This window comes from Patagioenas fasciata, chromosome 3, assembly GCF_037038585.1.
Source record: "Patagioenas fasciata isolate bPatFas1 chromosome 3, bPatFas1.hap1, whole genome shotgun sequence".
Classification (NCBI taxonomy): domain Eukaryota; kingdom Metazoa; phylum Chordata; class Aves; order Columbiformes; family Columbidae; genus Patagioenas; species Patagioenas fasciata.
Window position 1 is genome coordinate 109,948,150 of NC_092522.1, and position 22,769 is coordinate 109,970,918.

Here is a 22,769-nt window from a genome sequence, read left to right on the forward strand (position 1 = left end):
ACACACCAGTGCCTCCTGTATTTTAGATCAGTCCTGCTCGTACATTAATCTAGACCCTGACTTTCAGTTAAACTGACCCAGCGGTGCAGGAACTTCTTTTGAAGTGCGAATGCAAGTGGGAAAGAAAAATAAGGAAAGCTGCAGTCAGAAATTCCTGTTTTGGTTTATAAAGTCCTGCAGCTGCCTGCCAGGGTCAGCTGCCTTTTTTTATTGCTACAGGCTTAAATTCTTTTTCTCAGTGCTGATGCTTTGTCATTTGGGTTGTGTTTTTCCTATTTATTTTTTTTTTTTAATACCCAGGCAATCTACAAAATGGTTTCATCAGTAATGAAAATGCCGGAAGACGAATCCACTCCCGAGAAGCGAACAGACAAGATTTTCAGACAGATGGACACAAACAATGATGGTAGGATCCCCACCATCACTCCTTTGTAGTCTCTAGAAATAGAGATTTTCTAGCTCAGTGTTCGTTGAAGCAGGTGATGGTATTTGGGGTCAGGGAGTGGAGGGCAGAGATGTCCTCACTGGTACCTCTGGGCTCTGCCTGGCCTTGGGGAGCATCTCCAGTCCATAACAAATCGGGTGAATAAGTGGGCAGCAGGTGAGAGTCTTTCCCTGCTGGGGCCTGGGAGTGGAACAGTCTATTCCCAACATTTCACAGGTAAATCCTTCTGCCAGGGATCCTCTGAAACTCCCCTGAGTCCCGTGTCTTTGGTTTATTTTCTCTAGGTGTAGCACAAAGTAGGCAGGAGGTTTTGCTCCCATTGCCCTTGACAAAGTTGCAGTCCTGGGCTTATCAGTAAACATGGGTCAGGGTACCTGAAAGCAAAGATTTCCCTAGGTCCATAATACTTATTTTTTGTGCATTTTTATGGCATGTGTACGTATACTTGTGGTCACACGCAAACCTGCAGTGTTTATCCCATCGCACTGTGCATATTTGGGGGACGTAACAGCTCCTGGGCCAGTTATGGAGCTGCTGGCTGACTTATCTGACAGTGTACCCATCACAACCCCTCCACCTGACGTAGCTCATTTCTTTAGACTCAAAAAACACAGGCAAAATTGAGCAGTTTCCTCTGCCGATCAGCCTGCTGACGTGTTTCCTCTCGTCGCGGTCGAGGTGGAGCTTTCCCTGGGAATTACCCTGGCAGCGGCCAAGGTGGCGGCTGCCCATGTCAAAATCAGGAGCTGTGTCCCTACTTATGTGCGTAGTCAGAGCACAGATTTGGTTCTAGTGCTGAGGTATGGAGACCTGGAAAAATACTATCTTATGCAAAGGAAGTGCTTTATTCAAGAGAATTTTATGGCTGCATTTTGGCATCTGCTGCTGCAACCTCTGGAGCAAATTCTTGGGTTTGGTGAAGTCCTCTAGTATTTTGCCTTGGACTTCAACAAGACCAGCACTTCATCCCCTGACTTCACATGTAGAGGGCCCTAAAATAACATGACCAAATGTTTTTGTTCTGTGGAGAATAGCAGCACATGCAGATGTGTGACAGCATAGTGGTCACAAAACCTGCTATATTCATCCTCCAGCTGTTGCACTTTGTTGCTGAAATAAAGTTGTCCTCTTCCCAGGAAAATATCAGCCCTGAAAGCTGTACAGTGCCAAGCAATAAAGTCTGCACATGGGGAAGTGCATGTGCTCTTGGTGGATGGAAATGTTTCTTCTTCTCCATCTGACTGTTGGATGTTGCAAATAGATTTTGATTTGTGCTTTGCTTTTAAGTAATGCAAGGAAAGCGGAAAACACGTACACATCCTGATCATTGAATACTCTTTTTCAGACTGACAAAATTTAAGAAAACACTTGGTTTGGGAACTTTAGCTTAAAAACCAGAAACAAGAACAGAAGGATGCCACGGCGTGGCCGTGGGCTGTTGGGTGAGGGTAGCAGTGGGTTGTGCTGGGAACACAAAGTAGGGTGGGAGATCACCGGACACGGTGTCATGGATGCAACACATGCTTGTCTCCTTCAGTTCTTCGGGAAAACTGTTTCATTTCTCATTAATATTGCTTTGCCTTCTGCCGTGGTTTAGAGTGCTGGAGCAGGAGAGTATTGTTGATAGCAGGCAAGGCAGAGGCTGCTCACGGGCTCCCGATGGCATTTGTGCAGAGGGATGCTCCTGAGGTTGTGAAAAACCTGCCAGGGAGCCGGGTTGCCCCAGAATGGAGTTTGGGAGAGTGGGTGGGACCTTTCCCCTTTGCCATGCCATGCTGTGCCATGCGACTATTGCCAACGGGGTGCTGGGGTGGTTGCTCCTCGTGGTTGCTCCTCCAGAGATCACCTTTTCTGACCTACAGACTGTTACGGGGTCTGTCCAGGTCAGCGCCTCTGGCCTAAATTGAAGATGTATAAACCAGAAACGCTCAGGGAAATCTGTGGCTACCTGAGACTGGCTTTTCTGGCTGCCCCAGGGGACACGTCCTGTTCCTGTACGCGCCGCAGGGCACTGAAAGTGACTCATAGGCACAGGAGAAGCCGTCACTGCTCAGCCCTACACGTCACAAGAAACCATGAGGGGACAAAGTGGAGACATTTGGGATATTTAGGTTAAAAATGTCGTAGTAATATGGGTGTAGTTTTCAAAGCTTACAGTTGTTCAGGTACCGTATCCTGTGTACCATATCCCAAACCTATGTTTCATGTAATTTGTATAGTCTAGTTCTGGGCAAAAAGCTGCCAAATGATACTAGGACAGTTTTTATATTTGGTACTGTCTTTTTAAATAAAAAATAGCAATTATTATGGTAGATTGTTCTGCAGAAATAAAAATGTATCTGGGCTTAAGAGCTTGAGTAGGATTTGGCTGCCGTGCATTGCACTAAATTCCCCTTGATGCCTTTGCGATAGATTAAGTGTACGTATGTTGTTTCGGTGTTTGGGGTTTTTTTTTAAGCTACAGCAATGGTGGCAGCAGCAACTGACGTTTTTTTTATTATTTCCATTTTGTTTTTGCTCCCTTTCAGGTAAACTGTCGCTGGAAGAGTTCATCAAAGGTGCCAAGAGCGATCCCTCCATCGTGCGGTTGTTACAGTGCGACCCCAGTAGCGCGAGCCAGTTCTGATTAAAGCGGACAGTGTGCACAGAGAATCTCAGCTTGTGTCCTTCAAGCTTTGCTCGCAAATGGATGCCTTCTCAACCATCCCTCCACACTTCGCGGATAAGATCCCATCGCCAGATCATGTGTGTGCGTGTGTCCGAGCGAACCAGCCCGCGCTTCCCTCAGTGACACCAGTGCCGCTCTCCTTCGGCAGCTCCGGTTCTGCTTCCCCGTAATGTTACGATTCACTCTACACATTTTAAACGTTAATTGAAAGGTATGTTTACATGCAGCTACAGAAGAGGTCAAATTGCCGGTGAGATACCACTTCACTTAGTCCGTAAGAAAGGTGATGTTCTAGTAGTTCCTGAGAAGATGTTAGGTAGGACTTTTACCCAACATAGCAGATGGTAGATAATTTATTTTGCTTCAGAAATGATTATGTAAAAAAAAATAAAAAATATGTGGACTGAATGGAGTAGAAAGTTAAAAAAAAAAAAAGGAAAAATAAAAAAAAAAAAGCAGCTTTCCTGGGCATGGTTCCAATTTTCTTTTTGAGGAAAATTGCTTGCACTTATCTAATGGTCTTTACTTTCTTTTAATATATATATAAATTATATATATATGGTGAAGTAAAATTTTAAATATTTAGGTCATCTATTTAAGGCATAAAGTAGAATTCGAGCTTTGTTTCTTCTAGTTGTCTGTGATTTATTCAAATCTTGGAGATTGTTTTTATGTGATATTTATGCATTAGCAAATTGCTGTTCCAAAAGAAATGCATGACTAGCAGTTTGTGGATATTTCACTCTGTTTTAATTCCTGAATGCAAATGTTTGTTCATTTTTTACTGTCGATCGTTCCAGCATTACTGTATTAACAAAAGACCTGAAAGGAGTTCATCCTCATTTTGTATTTCTCAGTGGAGTCCTACTTTCTGGTGGTTGCTGCGTTAAATGGCTTTTGAGTGCCCCGAGGTGACGTGACTCGCACTGCTGTTCTCGACTTGGCTACACCTCCTCCCTTTTGCTGTCGATATGTTAATAGTCTTGTGCATTCCAGTGTTATTTAATATCTGCCTAATGCCAAGAAATATTAATTGAAATAAAAGACTACTTTTCTTGTCACTGCCTGTCTTGGTCTAACCCATGCAACAAGTTCCTAGCGTCGTGTATTTGAAGGAAGGACGAGGCTGGGTCCCTGCCCAACATGTCCCTGTCTGTCTGAGACATGTTGTTTTGTAGGTACTTAGGTTTTTTTGGGATCCCGCCATCACAGCTGAGTTATTGCAATGGTGTTGGTGCCTGTGTGATCCTGCTCCATCCCAGATGGGTCTTGGGTGGAGGCAATTCCTTGGTGGAGACCACAGGAGGGTGACAGCCCTGTTTCTGATGGATGTGGAGCAGCTCAGTGTGATGAGGGAAAGCCATCACCCCCCCTGAGCAAGCTGTTGTGACCACGAATTTACAAAATAAAAATAACTTGGCCCTGTCAGGTACCAGGTACATGCTGTTGGAATAACGTTTGGCATTGGTAGCATGGAAAGCAGTTTTCCCCATGTTCATCAAGTCTGCAGGTACTGTTTAAGCAAAATAAAGTATAACGAATTAGTTGGCCTGAGATTAATATTAAACGTGTATTTAAGGGACTTTTGTTGTGTAGAATGACCCAGTAGTGGTTACATATTAATACTTTAGTATTAAAAAAGAGATGTTTGCAGTATCCAAATGGAATTGCATTGTTAGGTCAGACTCCATCTACAATACAGACTTGTGTCAGTTCTGCCAAGCAGAAAAGTGTGTTCATTTTTTTTCCTAGAAATTCCAGTTTGAGCTATTAAACCAACAGTCCTTTCAACTGCAACACCCTGCTGACCAGCGCAGCCCTCAAAGGGGAGTTGATCAGGAGCCTGCCTGCTTTCCCTGGGCAAGCCCAGCAAAAAAAGCAAAGTATTGGAAAAAAAAAAATATATATAATTCCATGGTTGCTTATACTCTGTCTTCAGTCTTTTTGTGTTCGTGCTGGCTGGCTGCCAGAAGATGTTGTGGTTTTGAAGATGCTGCGGATGTTCTTACACTAATGGCTCTTCTTAGACAAGCTGCATACCAGTTGTTTAGATGCACAAGGTTTAGATGCAAATCAGCCACCATGGGCTTTAGCATCTCTCTGCACTCAGGAAAACGTGCAAAAACGTCTCTGACCTTGTCACAGGGTAGTGCCTCTGAGAGGGTCCACAGCATTTAAATCTTGTTTGTGCCATCTTAAAATGAGTCAGGCATTCCACAGTATCCTTTTCTTGGGTACCAAGGATGTAAAACCTGTTGTGCTGTAGCACTCATAAATGCACCGGTTCTTTTGTCATCATTCATCTGCTCTTGTAAGTGAGGCTTTTGTCACCTTCTCCACCTTTTTCTGACGTCTCTTCTGGTTTCCACTTCTGTCTGTAGTGAATAGCAAGTTTAAGTAGCTATTTAACAAAACCCAAACTCTTCTCACTTGAAAAAAAAAAAAAAATCTCCTTACAGAAGCTCATTTTGACCTTGTTTTTGCAGAAACAAAATGAGTCTGAATTTTAGTGGTCAAAAACTCCCATTTCTTTGACTTAATAATTTTTATTGTGAAATGTGGCCGAGGTATCCACAATGGAGTTCACTACCTGCTGCAGGCTGACAAGCCCCTGAGCTGCCCATTGCAGACCCTGGAGTTCCGTCTTGCTTCATCCAGCCCGATTTCTTCTGCCTTTCTCTTTGCCTCTTAAAACTTTCCTGTCTCAGGTTTGATTTTTTTAGACCGTCCCCCACGACTTTCCCAGCTTTTAAGGAGTTTCTTGTTTTCAGGGCAGGATGGGTGAGCTCTGTTTCAGACTGGGGCTGGCAGAGGGTGTGGAAACAAGATGCTCCCAGTTTGCCTTTTGGAAAGCAAGCAAGGAAGATGCCCAGGAAAGGTGATTGCACATGGCACCCCAAGGTGGGGACTGGAGAGATGCTCCAAAACCCAACCAGGATGAGCTTTTCAAAGATAGTTTGTGATCCAGGGAATCTTTTGACTACAGGCCAGCAAGTACCGGAAAGAGCTTTATCTGCTACTGCCAAGCAACTCTCTTAAGAAAATCAGACCTGCTTCAGAGGCTGAAGTTGTGCATCCACAGTCACTGGGTAACTTTGAACATCTTGGCTGTGCTTTGAAAAGCTCCTCTGAGAACGTGTCTGCTTCTCTGGCTGGTGATGAGGGGAGAGCAATTTCCTAGCTCATTCCCCAGGATGTGTCGTTCGAGAGTTGATCCAGGCAGAGTTCAAAACCGAGGAGGAAGCCTGGAGAAATCGATGAAAAGCTTGCAGAACTTTACTGCTCCTCAGGATCCAGGGGTGTCTTTCGAGGAGGGAAGAGTGTGTAGGGGAATTAATCACTTGCAAAATGGTGTCCAAGTGAGTAATAGAAAATTTCAACTTGTTAAGTGACTTTGGTGTTATGGCAAATTGTATGTTTCATCAAAAATTGAGTCTTAATTGGCAGAAGTGGAGTTTAGCATAAAAAAAATCATCAGCATGTCTATTTTTACCTCACTTTAATAAGCTGTGTAATTATTTTCTTGCCAAAGAGATATCTAGTACTCTGAAAGTTCTGGGTACTTACTACATAAATTCAGGCTTTTCTCTATGAATTGCAGGTCCTGTTAAGCTAATTCAGAATTATGTCATTACCTTTCAAATTAAGTTAGTGCCTGTCTGGTTGCAGCTTAACTCCAGCCTGGGTGGCAGAGCTGCTTGGATTCAGTCTTGTGTTTCTCTGTTTTCCGGTTTGCATTGGCTCTTTGTTTTTAAATAAGGCCCTTTGCGACATATTTTTAACATTAGCCTGTGAGTAATAAACTCCTGCAAAGAACAACGTGAGCGTTTCTGCAGCCACGAGGCAGATGGTCTCCATGGATAGTCCCCAATCCATTATGCAGGGCAACCTGTATTCGGATTTGGAGATTGAGAACAGCCATTGACTTTAATGGTCCAGTGGGCAGACTGGCATTTTGAGATCCCTGGGCTGTGTGATGGCAGATACATTGTTGATGAACCCAATAATTTCTGTTACCGCTTTTGTGAGGAGAGATGCTTCATTGAAAAGAAGGAAAAAGGAGGGAGAATGAGAGCAGTGCATTTCTCTGTGTGGAAGCTTTGAAGATGTGCCTGCATGGCTGGAGTGATGTGCCTGCAAGCAGACCTTGCCTGTTGCCCACCTGTATCAAGTGTGATGTTTGGACCCAGACACGCTTCTGAACACTGTCTCACGGTCACAATGGCTAAAGGGCAGCCAGTGCATGAGCAAATGGTCAGGTTAATCTCAGGCTGATGATCGTGCCACACAAGTCACAAAACACTGGCCAGGGGAAGGAGGTGAGCTGCTTGGTGTCTCCAGAGACACACGAGTGAGCCCACAGCCACCGGTTGGGTGGGTTATTTTAACAGGCTGGCAGTGGGCTGGCTCTTCCTGATGGAGGAACAACTTCTCCCAGACAAAATCTTTACTGGTTGGGCTGTCACTAAAGGGACCTGTCTCTCACCTGAAGGTGAGAAGCAAGGTCCCCTCCTGCACACATTTCCACACCTCACTGTTTGGTTCTGCTGGTGCTCGGGTGGGTCGGGGCTGGCACCCTGCGTTATCCTCAGCTCCCCCAAGCCCTCCCTGCCTGTAGGGCTACAGCTCTGAGCACGTATTTGGTGTCTTCTCCACCTGGTCCGTGGCATGGGAGTCTGCAGCACTAAACCTCAGAAGGGACTGCCAGCTCCCAGCTGTGCTCCTGGGCCCCCACTGCAGCAGTTTTTTACCTTTCCTGCACTGTTTTGCCCAGGACTCAGACAGCTTTCTTTGCCTTAATTGTGCCTGACATGCAGCAGTGTGAAACTCAGCGCAGAGGGCAGGTCACACTCTTGAAGTCCAAGTTGCTCGCAGATACATTACAGTGAATACAACAAATTACACCCTAGATGAAGTTTGCTTCTGTATTGCTGCTCCTGCCACCCAGGCCATTCTGCAGGTAATGAGGCGTGGGTGAAGGAGCCTCTTCTCCCTAGTGACGCTGGCAGTGCCTGCTCGTCCCCAGCCATGGGGATGTGGTTGTATTGCAGAAGAGAACAGGAGCTGGGACAGGTCCTGCCTACAGGTCCCATCCTGTCACAGTCACCCACAGAGAAAACTTCCATCATCTTTCCCAGGTCAGGACAGAGGTGTCTTTCCAGTTGCTGTTTGCATTTTGCTCTTTAGTTTCGAAGTGAAAAAAAGTAATATCCCAAAAGCCCGCTATGGGTACAGATTCTCCAGCAAAGTGTGGAGAAAAGGAGGCTGAGGGGAGACCTTACCACTGTCTACCTGAAAGGTAGAGGGTGTATCATGGAGGGTGTTCATCTCTTCTCCCAAGTAACAAGTGATACGAGAGGAAATGGCCTCAAGTTGCACCAGGGAAGATTTAGATTGGATATTAGGAAACATTTCTTAACCCAAGGGGTTGTCAGGCATCAGAACAGGCTGTGGTTGAGTCACTATCCCTGGAGGTGTTTAAAAGATGTGTAGATTAGATTCTTGGGGACATGGTTTAGAGGTGGACGTGGCAGTGTTAGGTTAATGGTTGGATTCAATGAGCTTAAGGGTCTTTTCCAACCTAAATGATTATATAATTCTGAGTCTAGAGTCCTGGCCATCTGACCTCTGTGGCAAGAATAGCCACATGTTTCTTTTACACATTAAAGTATCTCTAGTGGATTTTTTGGCTTGTTTGCACAGGAGAAAAATGCTGGTGTCTCTGACGCGGGTAAATGCAAGGAGAAACACTTCCTTACTCCTGCATGGGGTTTGGGTTGTATCTGGCACTGCGCTGAGCACTTCTCAGTGCTCAACAAGTCTAAAGGAGCATCTGGCAGGCAGCATCCCCAGAGTTTGCTCATCTTTACCTCTGCAGAACCCTTTGTTGCTTCTGAGGACTTCTCTCCAGCATCTCCTCCATGGTGGTGGCTGCAGGGACAGCCCACGCTTGCTGCGCTGTGACTGTGAGAGCTGGCGGTGGGGGTCTGCAGAGCAGGGCTGGGCTGGGGCGCTCCTCACCCAGGTCTTAAACCAAACAGGTGAATAGAGATGTCTTTGGGTTTTTAAAAATACTTTGGGAGGACCCAAGGGAAAGGCCACGTGCTGAGTGTCACAGCACAGAGCAGGGAGTGCTGTCCTCTCGGGAACATGGGAAGCCCCGGTTGCTGCAGCTGCTGGGAGCGGTGACCTGTCCATCTTCAGGTCCCTCAGGGATGCTGTGTGGGACCACCACTCTCTCCCGCTTACTGCAAAGGTGCAATGGCAAAGTGGGGGTGGGAGAACAGACCCTTTCTCCTCCCCCCCAGACTCAGCTGGTGCGATCAAACACCTCACTCCTGGTGCTGCAGCGATCACTGAACCTCACAGCCACGAGCCAGGCTGCTGCTGAAACTGTATGGTTTTCCTCTTTATTCTTTTTTTCAGTACTTTGCCAGACTCTTTTAAGGGCAAATAATTGATTCCACTGCTAAGCAGATGCCATGGGCAGCATGCTCAACACTGGCAGCTGGTTCCTGGGGGAAAGGTGAACGGAACGACTGTGTCTTAATATGCCATTAATAACCAGAAACAAAACACAAATACTGCACACGCTTTCCTTGGAGAAAATAAAATAATCTCAGCTAATTTAGATGTTAGCATTGCACAGCCATGGTTACTCCTGTGCTGCTTTGCTTCTGATTTATTAATACATGCGAGGTTCACAATGAGCAGGTTTGGTGCCTGCTGAAGGACACAGGTAGTGTCACCACATGCGCATGGTGACAGCGAGGAGCGAGGCTGCCTGCACGCTGGGGACAGTGCTGATGCTCTGGAAATGGGTTGCAGGTGCCAGGGTCCACCCCGCACTGCACCATTCTCCATCTCGCCAGCATTGAGCCCAGTGATGCCCCAGCGAGCTGCTGCTGCTGCCAGGCACCCGGCCACACTAGACAAACATGATCTTCAACGAAACTGGCTTTGATAGCCCCCTGCCCCACCTGGGGAGCCCTGTGGCCTAAAGATAATCATATATGAGAAAAGAACTTCATTTTTCAGCAGGAGTGGCTTAAGCTAGCTTTAAAGCAGCTGTTGATGCCTTCTGAGCTACTTGGCAGGAGATTTCGCAGACGCTTCTCACTGAGCTGCCAGTGCTATGGGCCACGTGTCAGGGGTGCTGCCACCAGCCTGCAGTCCCTGGGAGCTGGCCCTGGCTGCACAGCGGGGCTCCCACAGCAGGTCCCTGCAGGGCTTTGGCTCTCCTAGGAGGACGCGGTGTCTTTTGGGACTGCAGCATCAGAGGCCACACCAGTGAGACCTGCAGGACTGCTCGGTCGATGCTACTCACCATTTCTAATTCTGCCCAGCTCTTTGATAACTACCAGTGCTGCTGCTGGGAACTAGGTTAAAAAAAGGGGAAAAAAGAGGTTTGGGTTTTTTTTCAGTTTTTCTTGGAGTGTGATGCTTTCCCGTGATGCTTGTGCAGGGAGGTGCTGGCAACCCTGGCTGCACCTCTGTGTGGTCCCTCCTGCACCCACCCCGGTGCCCAGGTGATGCTCTCCAGGCAGTGGAGGCTGGGTCTGCCTTAGTTGCTATGGCAACACCAAAAAAAAGGAGCCAGGAGTTTGTATTTTTTCTGCTGAAAGCAAAGCAACTCGCTTGAAGAAAAAACTCACTGTCCCTTTTGGATGACTTTGCAGACTTCCACGTTCACTTTCACTGTGCAGTTTACAGCACCTGCACCTGCACTGGGCGGGATGCTTGAAGGGGCCAAGAAGTCCTCGCCGAGAAACATTTGTGCAACTATGCAGGGGTGGTACCTGCACAGTCCAGCAAGGAGTGGGACAAAGCTCCTTATTTCTCTAATTCACCACTCCATTGTAGCAACCTTCTGGCTACGTTATTCTTGAGGCAATTGTGCTTTGCAGTCCCCTGCAGTTTTGGGGGGGTTCAACACCATCCAAAATACAGGGAATGAGTGAAAGGCGACTATGAAGGACACTTAAAATGAATTTCGATATTCTGTTAAGTGATTCTCAAAGCTGATGTTAGACCATTCCTCCATCAGCCGGTGAGGTTCATTCTGTACTTTGCCTTTCCACCGTAATTTTTCTAGTTTTCATTTCTTCTTTCAGCAGCCTTTGTACACTGCTTCCACCCAGCTACAAGTTTCAGTGGCCTTATATTGTTTGTGTTTTTAAACTTCCTTTTCATGCTTGAGCCAGCACCAATTGCTGGTGATTCCCCCTCCCAGCCCACACCTGCCTGGTTTGAGTGTGCCACAAATCTCAGCAACTTCCTTGCAGCTGAACCTGCCTGCAGGCAGGAGGCCATGGTGACACAGCTTGCCAAGATGAAGATCCCCTGTTCGTGGGTTCCCTGTTCACAATGTGGCAATTTCAGACATACCCAAAAGACAGCACTTGTCATTTTGAGTGGTACAAACTGACGTGTCTCCTGGAAACCTTTTCTGTAGGGGTTCAGCTCTTTTTATCCACATGGACTTGCTTAGCTGTGATGCTCCCTCCTCCACCACTGCGTGGCTGGACAGCTGCTGTCACCACCATGGGCACCACATTTTCACACCTCACACCTCACCAGAGACCAAACTTGATCTACATCATCTATAGTGTGATGTGGACATGTCTAAGCTTCCCACGTACCAGAGCTGACACTGTGGTTCCATGAGCCTCCACAGATACGGTCACATCAGCTGGTGGTGTTGACTGAAGGCTCAGGGGCACTGGGAGATCTCGAAGGGGCACAACTCCACAGGCGGGACTGGCACAGCAAGAATGAAATAGCTTTTCGTGTCTCTCCATTGAGCAGCAGCAGGGACCCCACCTGCTCATGGCTGTGCGAGTGGTGGTATCACCACTGGAACAGACTGCCCAGAGAGGTTGTGGAGTCTTCTCTGGAGACATTCAAAACCTGCCTGGACACATTCTTGTGCAACCTGCTCTGGGTGAACCTGCTTTAGCAGGTGGGTTGGACTTGATGATCTCCAGAGGTCCCTTCCAACCCCAGCCATTCTGTGATTCTGTGGTCACTGCACTAATCCTCTGGGCCAGGCACTTTTGATGGGAATCCAGGATTGCTGCAGCTCCACAGATCCAAACATGCTGCTGAGTCACATCACCTAGTCTGTGCATGTTTGTAGCTATACTGGGCATTTATTTTCAAATTGCCACCATACAGGTCGAGTACAGTGCACTGGGCAGGCTCTGGCAGGGGGAGGCAGCAGGAACATGCCTGCAGCACTGGCATCTGGGATGGGGAGGCAGGTGGGGATGGGGCAGGATAATGTCCCGTTCTGGCAAGGCATGGAAATACAGGATGCCGTGCAACAACGGGTAATACCAAGTCACCTTTTTTTGCCCAGCATCTTCCTGTCAGCTTTCTTTCACCAGGATCTTCTGCACAAGCACAAAATTCAGCAGCAGTGTTTGGAAACATGGGAGGGACGTGTGGGCATGAGGAAGAGGATAGGACTGGCAGGGGGAGGCTGAGCCTGAGATGCAGCTGGTGAACGTGATGGCAGATCACCCATGTGGGATTTAGACTCACTAAGCAAGGGAACTTTCTTGAAACTGTCCACCTCTTGGCTAATGCCACCAGCAGAAGTGGAGCTAATGTCACGGTCAGCACAATTCCTTGCTACGTCATCTTAAATGACTTACAAGCCCTTTCCAAAGGATAAAGCTAAATGTTGCACCTCTGGTCTTGCCTTGTTCTCCTCTGTGATTAGTTCCCACCTCTGTCCTGGAGCATGAGTCACTTCAATGTCTTCATCTCCACCAGCTGCACAGCCTTGTCTTACAGGCTTTTTCCAAAGCAAGACTGCTAGTTGATTTCCTCCTCAGTAATATGATTTAAATCACCCTTCAATCACTAGTCATTTCCACACTTTGTGGAAATAAGGACAAATTAGCACAAATGGGTTTCTTTTCTCAGGAGTTTTTAAGGGGCTGCCAACCTTGGATGAGTTGTTTCCTCTGCTTTGGTTGTATGAAGAAAAAGGGGGACAAATAGGGAAAAACTGGCACATCCCTGTATAGTGCACAGTGCCAATAAGGAAAAATGCTGAGTGCCTAAGGGGGGCTACAAGGGTGTTGTGGTGGTCCCTGCCCACATCCTGCCTTTACCTGTACCAGAAGCTGGCAGCCACAGATGGTGCATTTTTTCAGGATTGCCCAGAGCCCTCTGAAACTCAGGGGTTTCAGTACTTTATTGGAAGGTAGCTGGAAATGAGCCCTGTAGGATGCAGGGTCCTGTGCCCCACTGTCGGTAAATAGACACCCACCTCATTGAACAGAGGGGAGATTTTCCCACCAGCTTGCCTCCAGGTCATGCCTTTTCCTTAAAAATAGGGGAAAACTAATTTTTAATGTAAAAAATAGTGATATTGGGAGGTGTTAAGGCCCAGCTGCAGAGAGTGGCATGGTGGAATTGCCTTTGGAAGCCAAGCTCAAAGACATGTTCCCTAGCTCTGCTCAGGGGATGGAGGGGATTTTTGGTACTTTAGAGAATCAACTGCAGCTTTAGTAGGCTGTATGGATGGCTTGGATAACTAATTAGTGATTGACAATGAATCAGAGCCCAGATGCATCCCCTGCCATGTCCTGGGAGAGAGGGTGGGGTTGCACTGTGAGAGCCTGCACAAGGAGATGCTGGACGAAACATGCCCAAAGACACCTGCTGTGACTTCAGATCTCATTTAGGTAAGGTGAATTGAAGTGAATGGATTTGACCCAGGTATGTTTTTACCTTTACCCATGTATCTTACAGTAGCAAGCATTTTTTTCATCTCAGAAGAGCGATGTTTTCCTATTCATGCCAGGAGCATGTCTGTGAAAAGCCAAGCTTCAGCAGTTCATTTCCTTCATCGAAAGCTGAAACCACAGTGTCCCCCAGCCATGTGTGGCAGTGACCCAGGCTGAGGAGCTGCTACCACCTGAAACGCCAGAGGAAAGGTTTTCTGACAGCCTGCTAAAATGAACAGCAACAAAGTGCTCAGATCAGGTGGTACCCACCCCAGTGCACCCAAAGAGCAGGAAGATGGGACTGTAATCTCTCATTTATATCAGCCTGTGGCAATCATCATATCAGATTATTATTAGTATTTTTTAATGACTCTAGGGCACAGTCTGAGGAACGCTAGACCAGTAAGCCTGATGTCTGAACCCGGAAAAAAATGGTGGAAACTATAGCAAAGTACAGACATTGCGAATCCAAGGATAAATGGGGTGTATTAAGGAGGAGACAAAATGGAACTTTATAAATATAAGCCTTGCCTGATGAATTTATTTGTGACTTCTGCAGGAATGAAGGGGTACCACCTTCCTAAATGATCTGAAAAGGGATAGCTGGATGGGTGGATGGACAGACAGATATAGCGGGACAAGGATGTTTGCTAATGAACCAGGATGTTCTAGGATCATCAAAGATAGTGCAAAATATTGCAGAAGTGTTTCTCCATATTGGTGACTGGGAAGCAAAAATGTTAATAGTCTATTATTAATTACAAAAAAAAAAAAAACGTGGGGAAAAATAGCTCTAATTTTTTTATACACTTTGAGGCCCAAGTTAGTGTGATATTGGGATTACTTTGGGCAGAGATCTAAAAATACTAGCTCAGTGCTCAACTTACACTATGAATAAGCTTTTGGGAAGCCTTTGGGTTTAGGATGTTACTGAGCAGGGTAAAAGGGTTCTCTAGACACTGCACACATCATGTGGGGTTCCACTGGCCTCCAAAACCTCCCTCTTCTGCTCAGACATGGCTGGTCCTCCCCTGCAGCCCATGTTTCTGTGCCCTTAGCTCCTAATCGACAATTTTAACTTTCAGGCTATTTACGTGGCAGCTGGTACCTGGCTAAATCACGTACAGTGTCAGCAGTACTCTTGCAGACCGATGGCAAATAGCTCCACAGCTGCTTAATGCCAGCGGGGAACATTTTGATCAGCCCGTCGTGACCCTGCAGCTAACACAGGCCAGCGAATCTGCCTTGGTAATTTGTGCACCAGGCTTATACCTTCAGCCCGAGGCTGGACACGATGTTAAACATCTGCCGCCACACTCCTGAGAGTGACGTCAATACTCTTTTGTCTTCAGTCCGGTACTGGCTCAGCTGCATCCATCTCTCCCAAAGACAAATTAGATTTTATTGCATGATATTGCTCTGTATAGAAAAAAATTCTCCCTAGGCACCACAAATTCAGCACTTAAATCTCAGAGTAACGAATAGCTTGACCAGGGTAACTTTTTGTTCCCTTCCACATTGTCTTTCCTTCTCCTCCCTTCTGCCTGCTCCAGCTCTCGGGATGCACAGGGTCTGGTGGGCAGCGCAGGGGCTGCAGGGTGGCAGAAGATGGTTGCACAGTGTCCCTGGACATTGCTGGGGACAGTGTTGGGAGGCTAGACCAGCGGAGATGTGCTCTGCCTCCCTGCAGGCCCAGTGGCATCATCCACCCAAATGGGGTGAGTTTTCTTCTCCAGGAGGGGACAGCAGCGGGAGGAACTCAGGGCTTCTCCTGGGGCACATCTTGGGCTGCATCCAAGCCTCGGCTTACACCCAGACTATGCCATCCAGCCCTGTGCCTTTCATGACCTCCACTTTCCACATCAAATAAGCACTGTAAGACATCCCCCTGGAGCCATGGGGTCCTGGTCTGAGAAGTGGACATGGGCAGGAGAGCAGGGGGCTGGGCTCATCTCATGTGGAGGTTTTTAGGGACCCCTGCTCAGTGCAGCCTGCCCTTATCTCTCAGCAGCTGCAGATCCAGGGACTCTCTGCTGTGTCCCGCAAACCTCCGCACTTGGTGGCATCAGGCAGAAGGATCCCTGGGGCTGCTGGTAACCTGTCTGGAGGGACACATCCTGGGCAGGGTACACTGGTGCTGTTTGCTCTGGCTTCCTCCATTCCAACCACCCTCTCTCCAACTCAAAAGCCAAGCATTTAAGGAATTACATTTTCCCTGCAAGCACTATTTCCCTGTCGGCTCTCTTCAGTGCTGGTCAATTATTTGCTGGTAACAGAGAAACTTCCTCGCTTTCCCCCCAAAAATGAGGTGTGTAGGTGGTAACCACAGCTGTAGTAAGGTCCCAGAGCAGAAGGCCTTGGTGTGCTGAGAAGCAAGTCGCAGCAGACACTAACTCCCAGTTGTGGGTTGCAGAGGGAGCGGGTGAGACGAGACCCTAACGTGGGCTGTTGCTGCCATCTAGCGCTGCCTACTGCACAGGCACAGTGCAGTCTCACATGCTATTCGTCTGTTTTCTCTGCAAGTTACTGGTTTTCTGTATATTTCCTCTTCTGAGCTACCAAAGAGCTGAGCTCCATCTTTCCACCCAGTGAGCTTCATCTCCCTTGGGGGAAGACACCCCTGGTATGGACATTGGACCCAGTGGGTCTCAAACCAGCTTGCCCAGCGTTCTAAATCTGAGGCTGGGAATGGGTTTCTGCTTTTGAATCCGTTTGCTCCCTGCGATGGCCATAGATATCCGCTGACCCAGCAGGAGGAGTGAATGGTAGGCCCCAGTCTGATGTGGAGTACAAAAAATCATAGAATTGTAAAATCATTTTGGTTGTAAAAGAACCTCAAAATCATCGAGTCCAACTCTTAATCTGACAATGTCATTAGACCATGTCCTTAAGAATCTCATCTATGCATCTTTTAAACACCTCCAGGGATGGTGACTCCACCACTTCCCTGGGCAGCCTGTTCCAATGCCTGACAACCCTTTCCATGAATAACTTTCCCTGGTGAAGCTGGAGGCCATTTCCTCTTGTCCTATCACTTGTTACTTGGCAGAAGAGACCAACACCCTCCATGCTACGACAGTGATACGGTCTCCCCTCAGCCTCCTTTTCTCCAAACTAAACAGCCCCAAGGTCCCTCAGCTGCTCTTCATAGGACTTGTGCTCCAGACCCTTCACCAGCTTTGTTGCTCCCCTCTGTACTCTCTACAGCACCTCGATGTCTTCCTTGTAGTGAGGGGCCAAAAACTGACCCCAGGATTTGAGGTGCCACCTCATCACTGTCAAGTACAAGAGGACAATCACTGCCCTGGTACTGATGGCCACACTATTCCCGATACAAGCCAGGATGCTCTTGGCTTTTTTGGCCACCTGGGCATACTGCTGGCTCATGTTCAGCCAGGGACACAGGGAAGGTGAGGACCCTTCTTCACATCATGGAGCAGAATGTGGCTCTTGCCTTTGCTCCAGCAGCCACCCTGTGGCTTTGGTTTAGCATCCATTACCACTTCTTGTCCCCCACCCTGCCCCCATTTTTCTTTTTGAAGCAGAAGTGGGTCCTCTCCCCTCAGCTCCTCCTCCGAGGCAGCTGCCCAGTTTAGACCCATTTTAGCACTACAGCACAGGCACCTCACCAAGCAGAGCCCCACCAGTGGGAAGGCAGACAAGGAGCTGGTGGTGTTGGCAGAACCCGCTGCTGGACTGAGCACCCGCTGCTGTGCTGTGGGGCTCAGCCCCATGACACTGCGAGACCCACTGGGGACCAGGGTGAGGACAAGCGCACTAGGACTGGAAGGGACTTCAGGAGGTCTCTACCCCAAGCTGCTGTTCCAAGCCAGAACAGCTCATGGTTGCTCAGGATTTGGCCCTTCAGGTCGGTCTCAAAAGCCTCCAGAGGCAGAGCCTGGCCAGCCCCGCCAGCAGCCTGGTCCTTTTCCTGGCTGTCCTCATGGGCCAAGTTTCTCCTTGCACCCAGACTGACCTCCCTGGTCCCAGCTTGTGTCCACTGTCACTTAACACCAGCAATCCTGCAAAGCTGCTCTACAAAAGTTGGCATAAATCATCTCCATTGACTTAACCCCCAAAAAACCTTGACAGCAGCAAACCTAAACTAACCCCAGAAGCAACAGAATAAAAAAGTCCCAGAAATCACTACTGGAAATGCCAAGCCTGGGGCTGGTCTTCAAGCAGGAAGCTGGAAGGACATTTGAGGTAATAACCTTAATAAATTAAAAAACAACAACAACAACAACAACAACAACCAAACAAAAAAAACAAACTCGCTACTAATTTTGAAGTTTTCTGTGTATTAAAAACCTCGAGTCCTCCGTTTCCCATTTCTGTGAACAGACGGGAAGGGAGCTTGCTTTGAGGGTTTTTTTGAGCTGTGCAAGAGTTTAATTATTACTTTGTAAATACTTTTTCCTTGTGTTTTCTTCTTTGCATTTGTTCTCTCTAATAACATCTCGCTCATGCTGCGATCTAACATCAAGAGTGTGAGATTCATGTGAAAGCTTTCCATTTCTCTCCTTTCTCCTGACTTCTCTGCCTCTGACAGACAGGGGTTTTTTGGATGCTTTTATTTTTGAACCGAGCTCCATCTTGCGGGCTTTTGATTCGCTAATTAGTCACCACATCCCTATCTCTGAGAGGATCTCCCTTGGCCCCGGTCAGAGGAACACCCTGGCTTCGCTTGCAGTCGGGTATAAATCACCCCGATGGGGGATGAAACGCACATGGCTGAAGCAATGAGTCCTACAGCACCTGCCTCCAGGGGAGGCTGGCGAGCCGTCCTGGCAGGGTGCAGGAGGAATTTCCCTGCCCAGAATCAGCACTTTCCGTGGCCAGTTAGGTTTTCTTTTGCTTTGATAGCTTAATATAAGTTTTGACTGCAGGAAAGCAGGAGAATCGTTGCTGAGAAATCTTTATTGAGCTGTTACAGTGAAATTCTGTTGCTAGTGGCAAACTGTACTTAATAGCTGGAGTTTTTAAGCAGGTATTTTTTATCTAGCAACGTGATTTTCTTCCTGTCCCCACAGTAAGGGCAGCAATATCTCCATTATCTTGCTGAAAACAAGCATTGTTCAAGCATTGCAACCCTTTTCCTTGCAAAAGCACCAATCTACAGCTACTACCTTGTTCTTCCAGCTAGTCAGCTTATTAGCCAAGTATAGAAGGGAGATGCATAAGCCAATTGAATACCCAAATCCTGTCCTTCTCCCAAAGCAGGGAACTGCATTTTAAGGATGGATGGAATAATACCTGTGACTGCAAAGTACTTTGGGAATTCTCCACACTGAGCTGCTACAATTGCCCTTTCTCAGCTCATACACAGCATTTGCTGCATTCCCAAGGTACTTAGGCTGATCCTGCACTTCCCCAGCAATGGTAAAGTGTTGGTGTCTCTGTCTTTTCTTCCTTCCCGGAATTGCTGTGCAGCCTCGCTATCCCTTGACCACTTTCTGGACTGGAACATGGTCGTTGGCTCTGTACCACTAAGGCAGGGTGAGCCAATTACTCCCTTGTAAAGCACTCTGAGAGTGTGAATTGAGTATAACTGGAAGGCATTTCTTTTTTTTTTTTTTTGTGGGAATACTGTGAGCAAGACTGGGATCAGCTCCCCAAAATGAGGGAGAGGAAGAGGGAGGGTTGGTTCCAGCGTGCTAATGCTTTCGTCTTTAGGCAAAAACTAACAGACTGAGAAAAATCGTTGCTGTAGTGTAAGAATCAAGAAACAGATGCAAATAAGGGTCTGATATTAGTTGGATTGTAGCGATATTTGCAAGACAACATGGACGTACACAAGATTGCAGTGTGTTCCCCTCAGGGAGCTCTCTTCGCTTGCCAGTGCTCAAGCATTTGCCTGTGGTGCTGGTGGCCTCTCCTTACCGAAATGGAGGGGGCTCAAGTGGCCTCCCTTGCTCATGCCTAAAGCACTCACCTTTGCCTTAGCCCTCAGATTCCCATTGCAACGGATTGGTGGCTGTTCCTCTTCAAGTGCTCACCATCAGCTTTCCAAAAAGTGGCACCACTGTGATTTAGCTGCTCTAAACACCTCCTGTAGGCAGAGGACTCCAAAACCAGCTGAAGAGCAATAGCAAAACTTGCCAAAATGTAAATCCCAGGCTCTCAGTACGGGAAAGACATGGACCTGTTAGAGGAGGTCCAGAAAAATGATCAGAGAGCTGGAACAGCTCTGCTGTGAGGACAGGCTGCGAGAGTTGGGGTTGTTCAGCCTGGAGAAGAGAAGGCTCTGAAGAGACCTTATTGCAGCTTTTCAGTACTTAAAAGGGGCCTATAAGAAAGGTGGGAACAGACTTTTTAGCAGGGCGTGTTGCGACAGGACAAGGGGTAATGGCTTTAAACTAAAAGAGGTGAGATTCAGGCTAGACATGAGGAAGAAATTTTTTACAATGAGGGTGATAAAATACCAGAACAGGTTTCCCAGAGAGGTGGTCGATGCCCCATCCCTGGAGACATTCAAGGCCACGCTGGATGAGGCTCTAAGCAACCTGATCTAGTTGAAGATGTCCCTGCTCATTGCAGGGGGTTGGACTAGGTGACCTTTGAAGGTCCCTTCCCACTGAAACTGTTCTATGGCATATGCTCACTGTTCTCAGTGTATTTTCAGGATAGTCAAATAGAGTGTTTTAACCAGTTAAAGACTGGTTTGTACTGGAGCCATTTGTGACGTGGCTATTGAAAACAGATCACAGACACTGAGATACCAAATGCCTTCAAACATTAAAGAAAACCATATGATGCTTGTCAAAACCAGGGACACTTCTCTAAAGCAAAGTACTCTCCTTCATTTTTCTATGGATCATTGCTTATTTCAAGAGAAACTTAAAAATAATAATTATTACAATGAGTAATGACCTTTTATTTTTTTTTTTAACAATTAAATAACAGTTGTCTGAGCTCTTCTTGCAACTGTTGCGGACTTTGTTGTTGTTGTAGAGGGTTGGTTTTGACAGGAAAGAAAGTTTTCCATTTCAGTCTTACTGCAAATTGGTGCTGTGTTTAACTATTAGAGATCTGTTTAAATGACAGTATTTGCTGGGGGTAAGGTCTGTGAGAGAAGGGGTCTCCCTCCAGACCTGGTTTACACCAAAAATCATATTTTCCCAGTTCAAATGGTAAGGAATCCCTGCAGTCAGGAGGGTCTGATTTACCATCTGGCTGATTCCTGTTACTCGGAGCATTTTAAAAACAATTTAAGAAGTGGAAATGGACCACTAGGATTCTATGGAAGCCAGGAGCAGGGCAGCTGTGAGATAAGGAGATACATATATATAGATACATATATATATATACTTAGTATCCTAAAACCCAGAACACCTGCTCAGCATCATCCAACTTAAAATGAGAAACTTGTGTCTTGCCTAAAATCACACCACCATTACTGTAAAGATTTACTACAGGTCCGCTAGAAAAACCCATTGTTTTTGTTTTTACAAAGAAGGCGCTCAAGACGATTAACAGTTCTTTTTAAGCACTTGATCCTCTCCTTAGATATAGCTTACAGAGCACCAGCTGAGGTTACAATGCACCTACCACAGAAGAGGAAGGTAAAGAGCTGAGGTCAGCTACATCTCTTTTGGTGACCATTATAAGTTCATCAAAATGCTGGCCTGCAATTGTTCAAGGTTTGAGACAAAACCTAATAAAAGTCACTAAAACAACCAATAAAGTTAAAATCAGATCAAGAAATTATTATAATGGGCAGATCACATTCCTCTCATGGTAGCTTTCTCATTTAGCTTCCACAAGTGATTGCCTTCAAACTGCCTGCTGGAGCTGGTCTCCACTGTCTGAGAGCAGAAGGCAGCAGACTGGGGCCCTTGCCCCCCAAGGCAGGAGAACAGGCTCCAGCACTAGTTGTCACATCAGGTCTCACTGCAGCCCTACACCCTCCTGGCTCAGCCATCCCCAACCTTCACAGGTAGCTACATGTCCTTCAGACAACTGCAGTCTTTCCTGCTAGGTGGCAGTTCTGTTTTCTCTCCCTCCACAGTTCAAATGCACTTTGCTCTCAAAGGGTAAGATTAAAATGTGAAATTGTTACAGTAACACTTGGTTACCATTCATTACTTTTGCTTTCATACTAAGAATCTTTAAGTTTCTACAAGAATTTGGAGGAGCTAAAAGAAACCCTGGTTTAGAAGTAGGGAATTTCTTTGAGATAAAGGCTATCACTCCGCTATGCGTACATACTGGACTTTACATGAGTGTAGTTCAGTAGCCAAACAACTGGCTACTGTATGCATGAGAATAAATAAAAGTCACCCTTTGGATGACCCTTGAAATTTTAACACTTATTCTAAATTAGCTTAAGCTTTACATACTTACTTGATACATTAAGGTTTTCCCCTTTACACATAAGGCATTTGCTAAGGGATGCCTGATTGAACAGATCCTGATCTGGGACTGGTAAGTGTGGCAGAAACATTTTTGCAATTTTAGTGCAACAGAAGTGGTAACAAACTAGCATGAGGTTAAGTACAGATCAGTATGTTGGACTCCAGTAAGCAAACTCACGGATTTTATCATTAACACTAAGAGTATTAGCTCCTAGTATTTACTACATAGTAGCATCTATCATATTTAATCCAAAGTCAGTTTAACAGAATAGCATGTATTTCCATAACATTAAATAAGAGCTTTCAATTGTATTGCATGCACAAAGGATGTTGATTCCCACCTCTTATCATCCATTTTATACTAAAGCTTCAGTAACAAGTGTCAGAGTAGTTGTCACTTACTTGTCTGCCACACAGGTTCAGGTTCTTAACTTTTCTCATTATGTACTTTAATCTCCATGCACATTACCAGCAGCTCAGCAGCAGCAGCCATGTGCTGTGTTCTCTCATTAGTGACCATGTGTTCAAATAGCCATTCCTTGTCACAGCAGTTACAA

General features: G+C 46.7%; 1 protein-coding gene across 4 annotated transcripts in view; it reads left to right on the plus strand.

The window, feature by feature from the left end:
- The window catches only part of HPCAL1 (hippocalcin like 1), a 65,381-nt gene extending 62,148 nt beyond the window's left edge, over positions 1–3,233 (plus strand). For all 4 annotated transcript variants that reach the window (XM_065835439.2, XM_065835438.2, XM_065835441.2 and 1 more), the window contains 2 exons: positions 301–406; positions 2,974–3,233. In XM_065835439.2, coding sequence (XP_065691511.1) covers positions 301–406; positions 2,974–3,071 — 204 coding nt within the window. In that variant the 3' untranslated portion in view covers positions 3,072–3,233. The remainder of the gene's footprint in view (positions 1–300; positions 407–2,973) is intronic.
- The last annotated feature ends 19,536 nt before the right edge of the window (positions 3,234–22,769 follow it).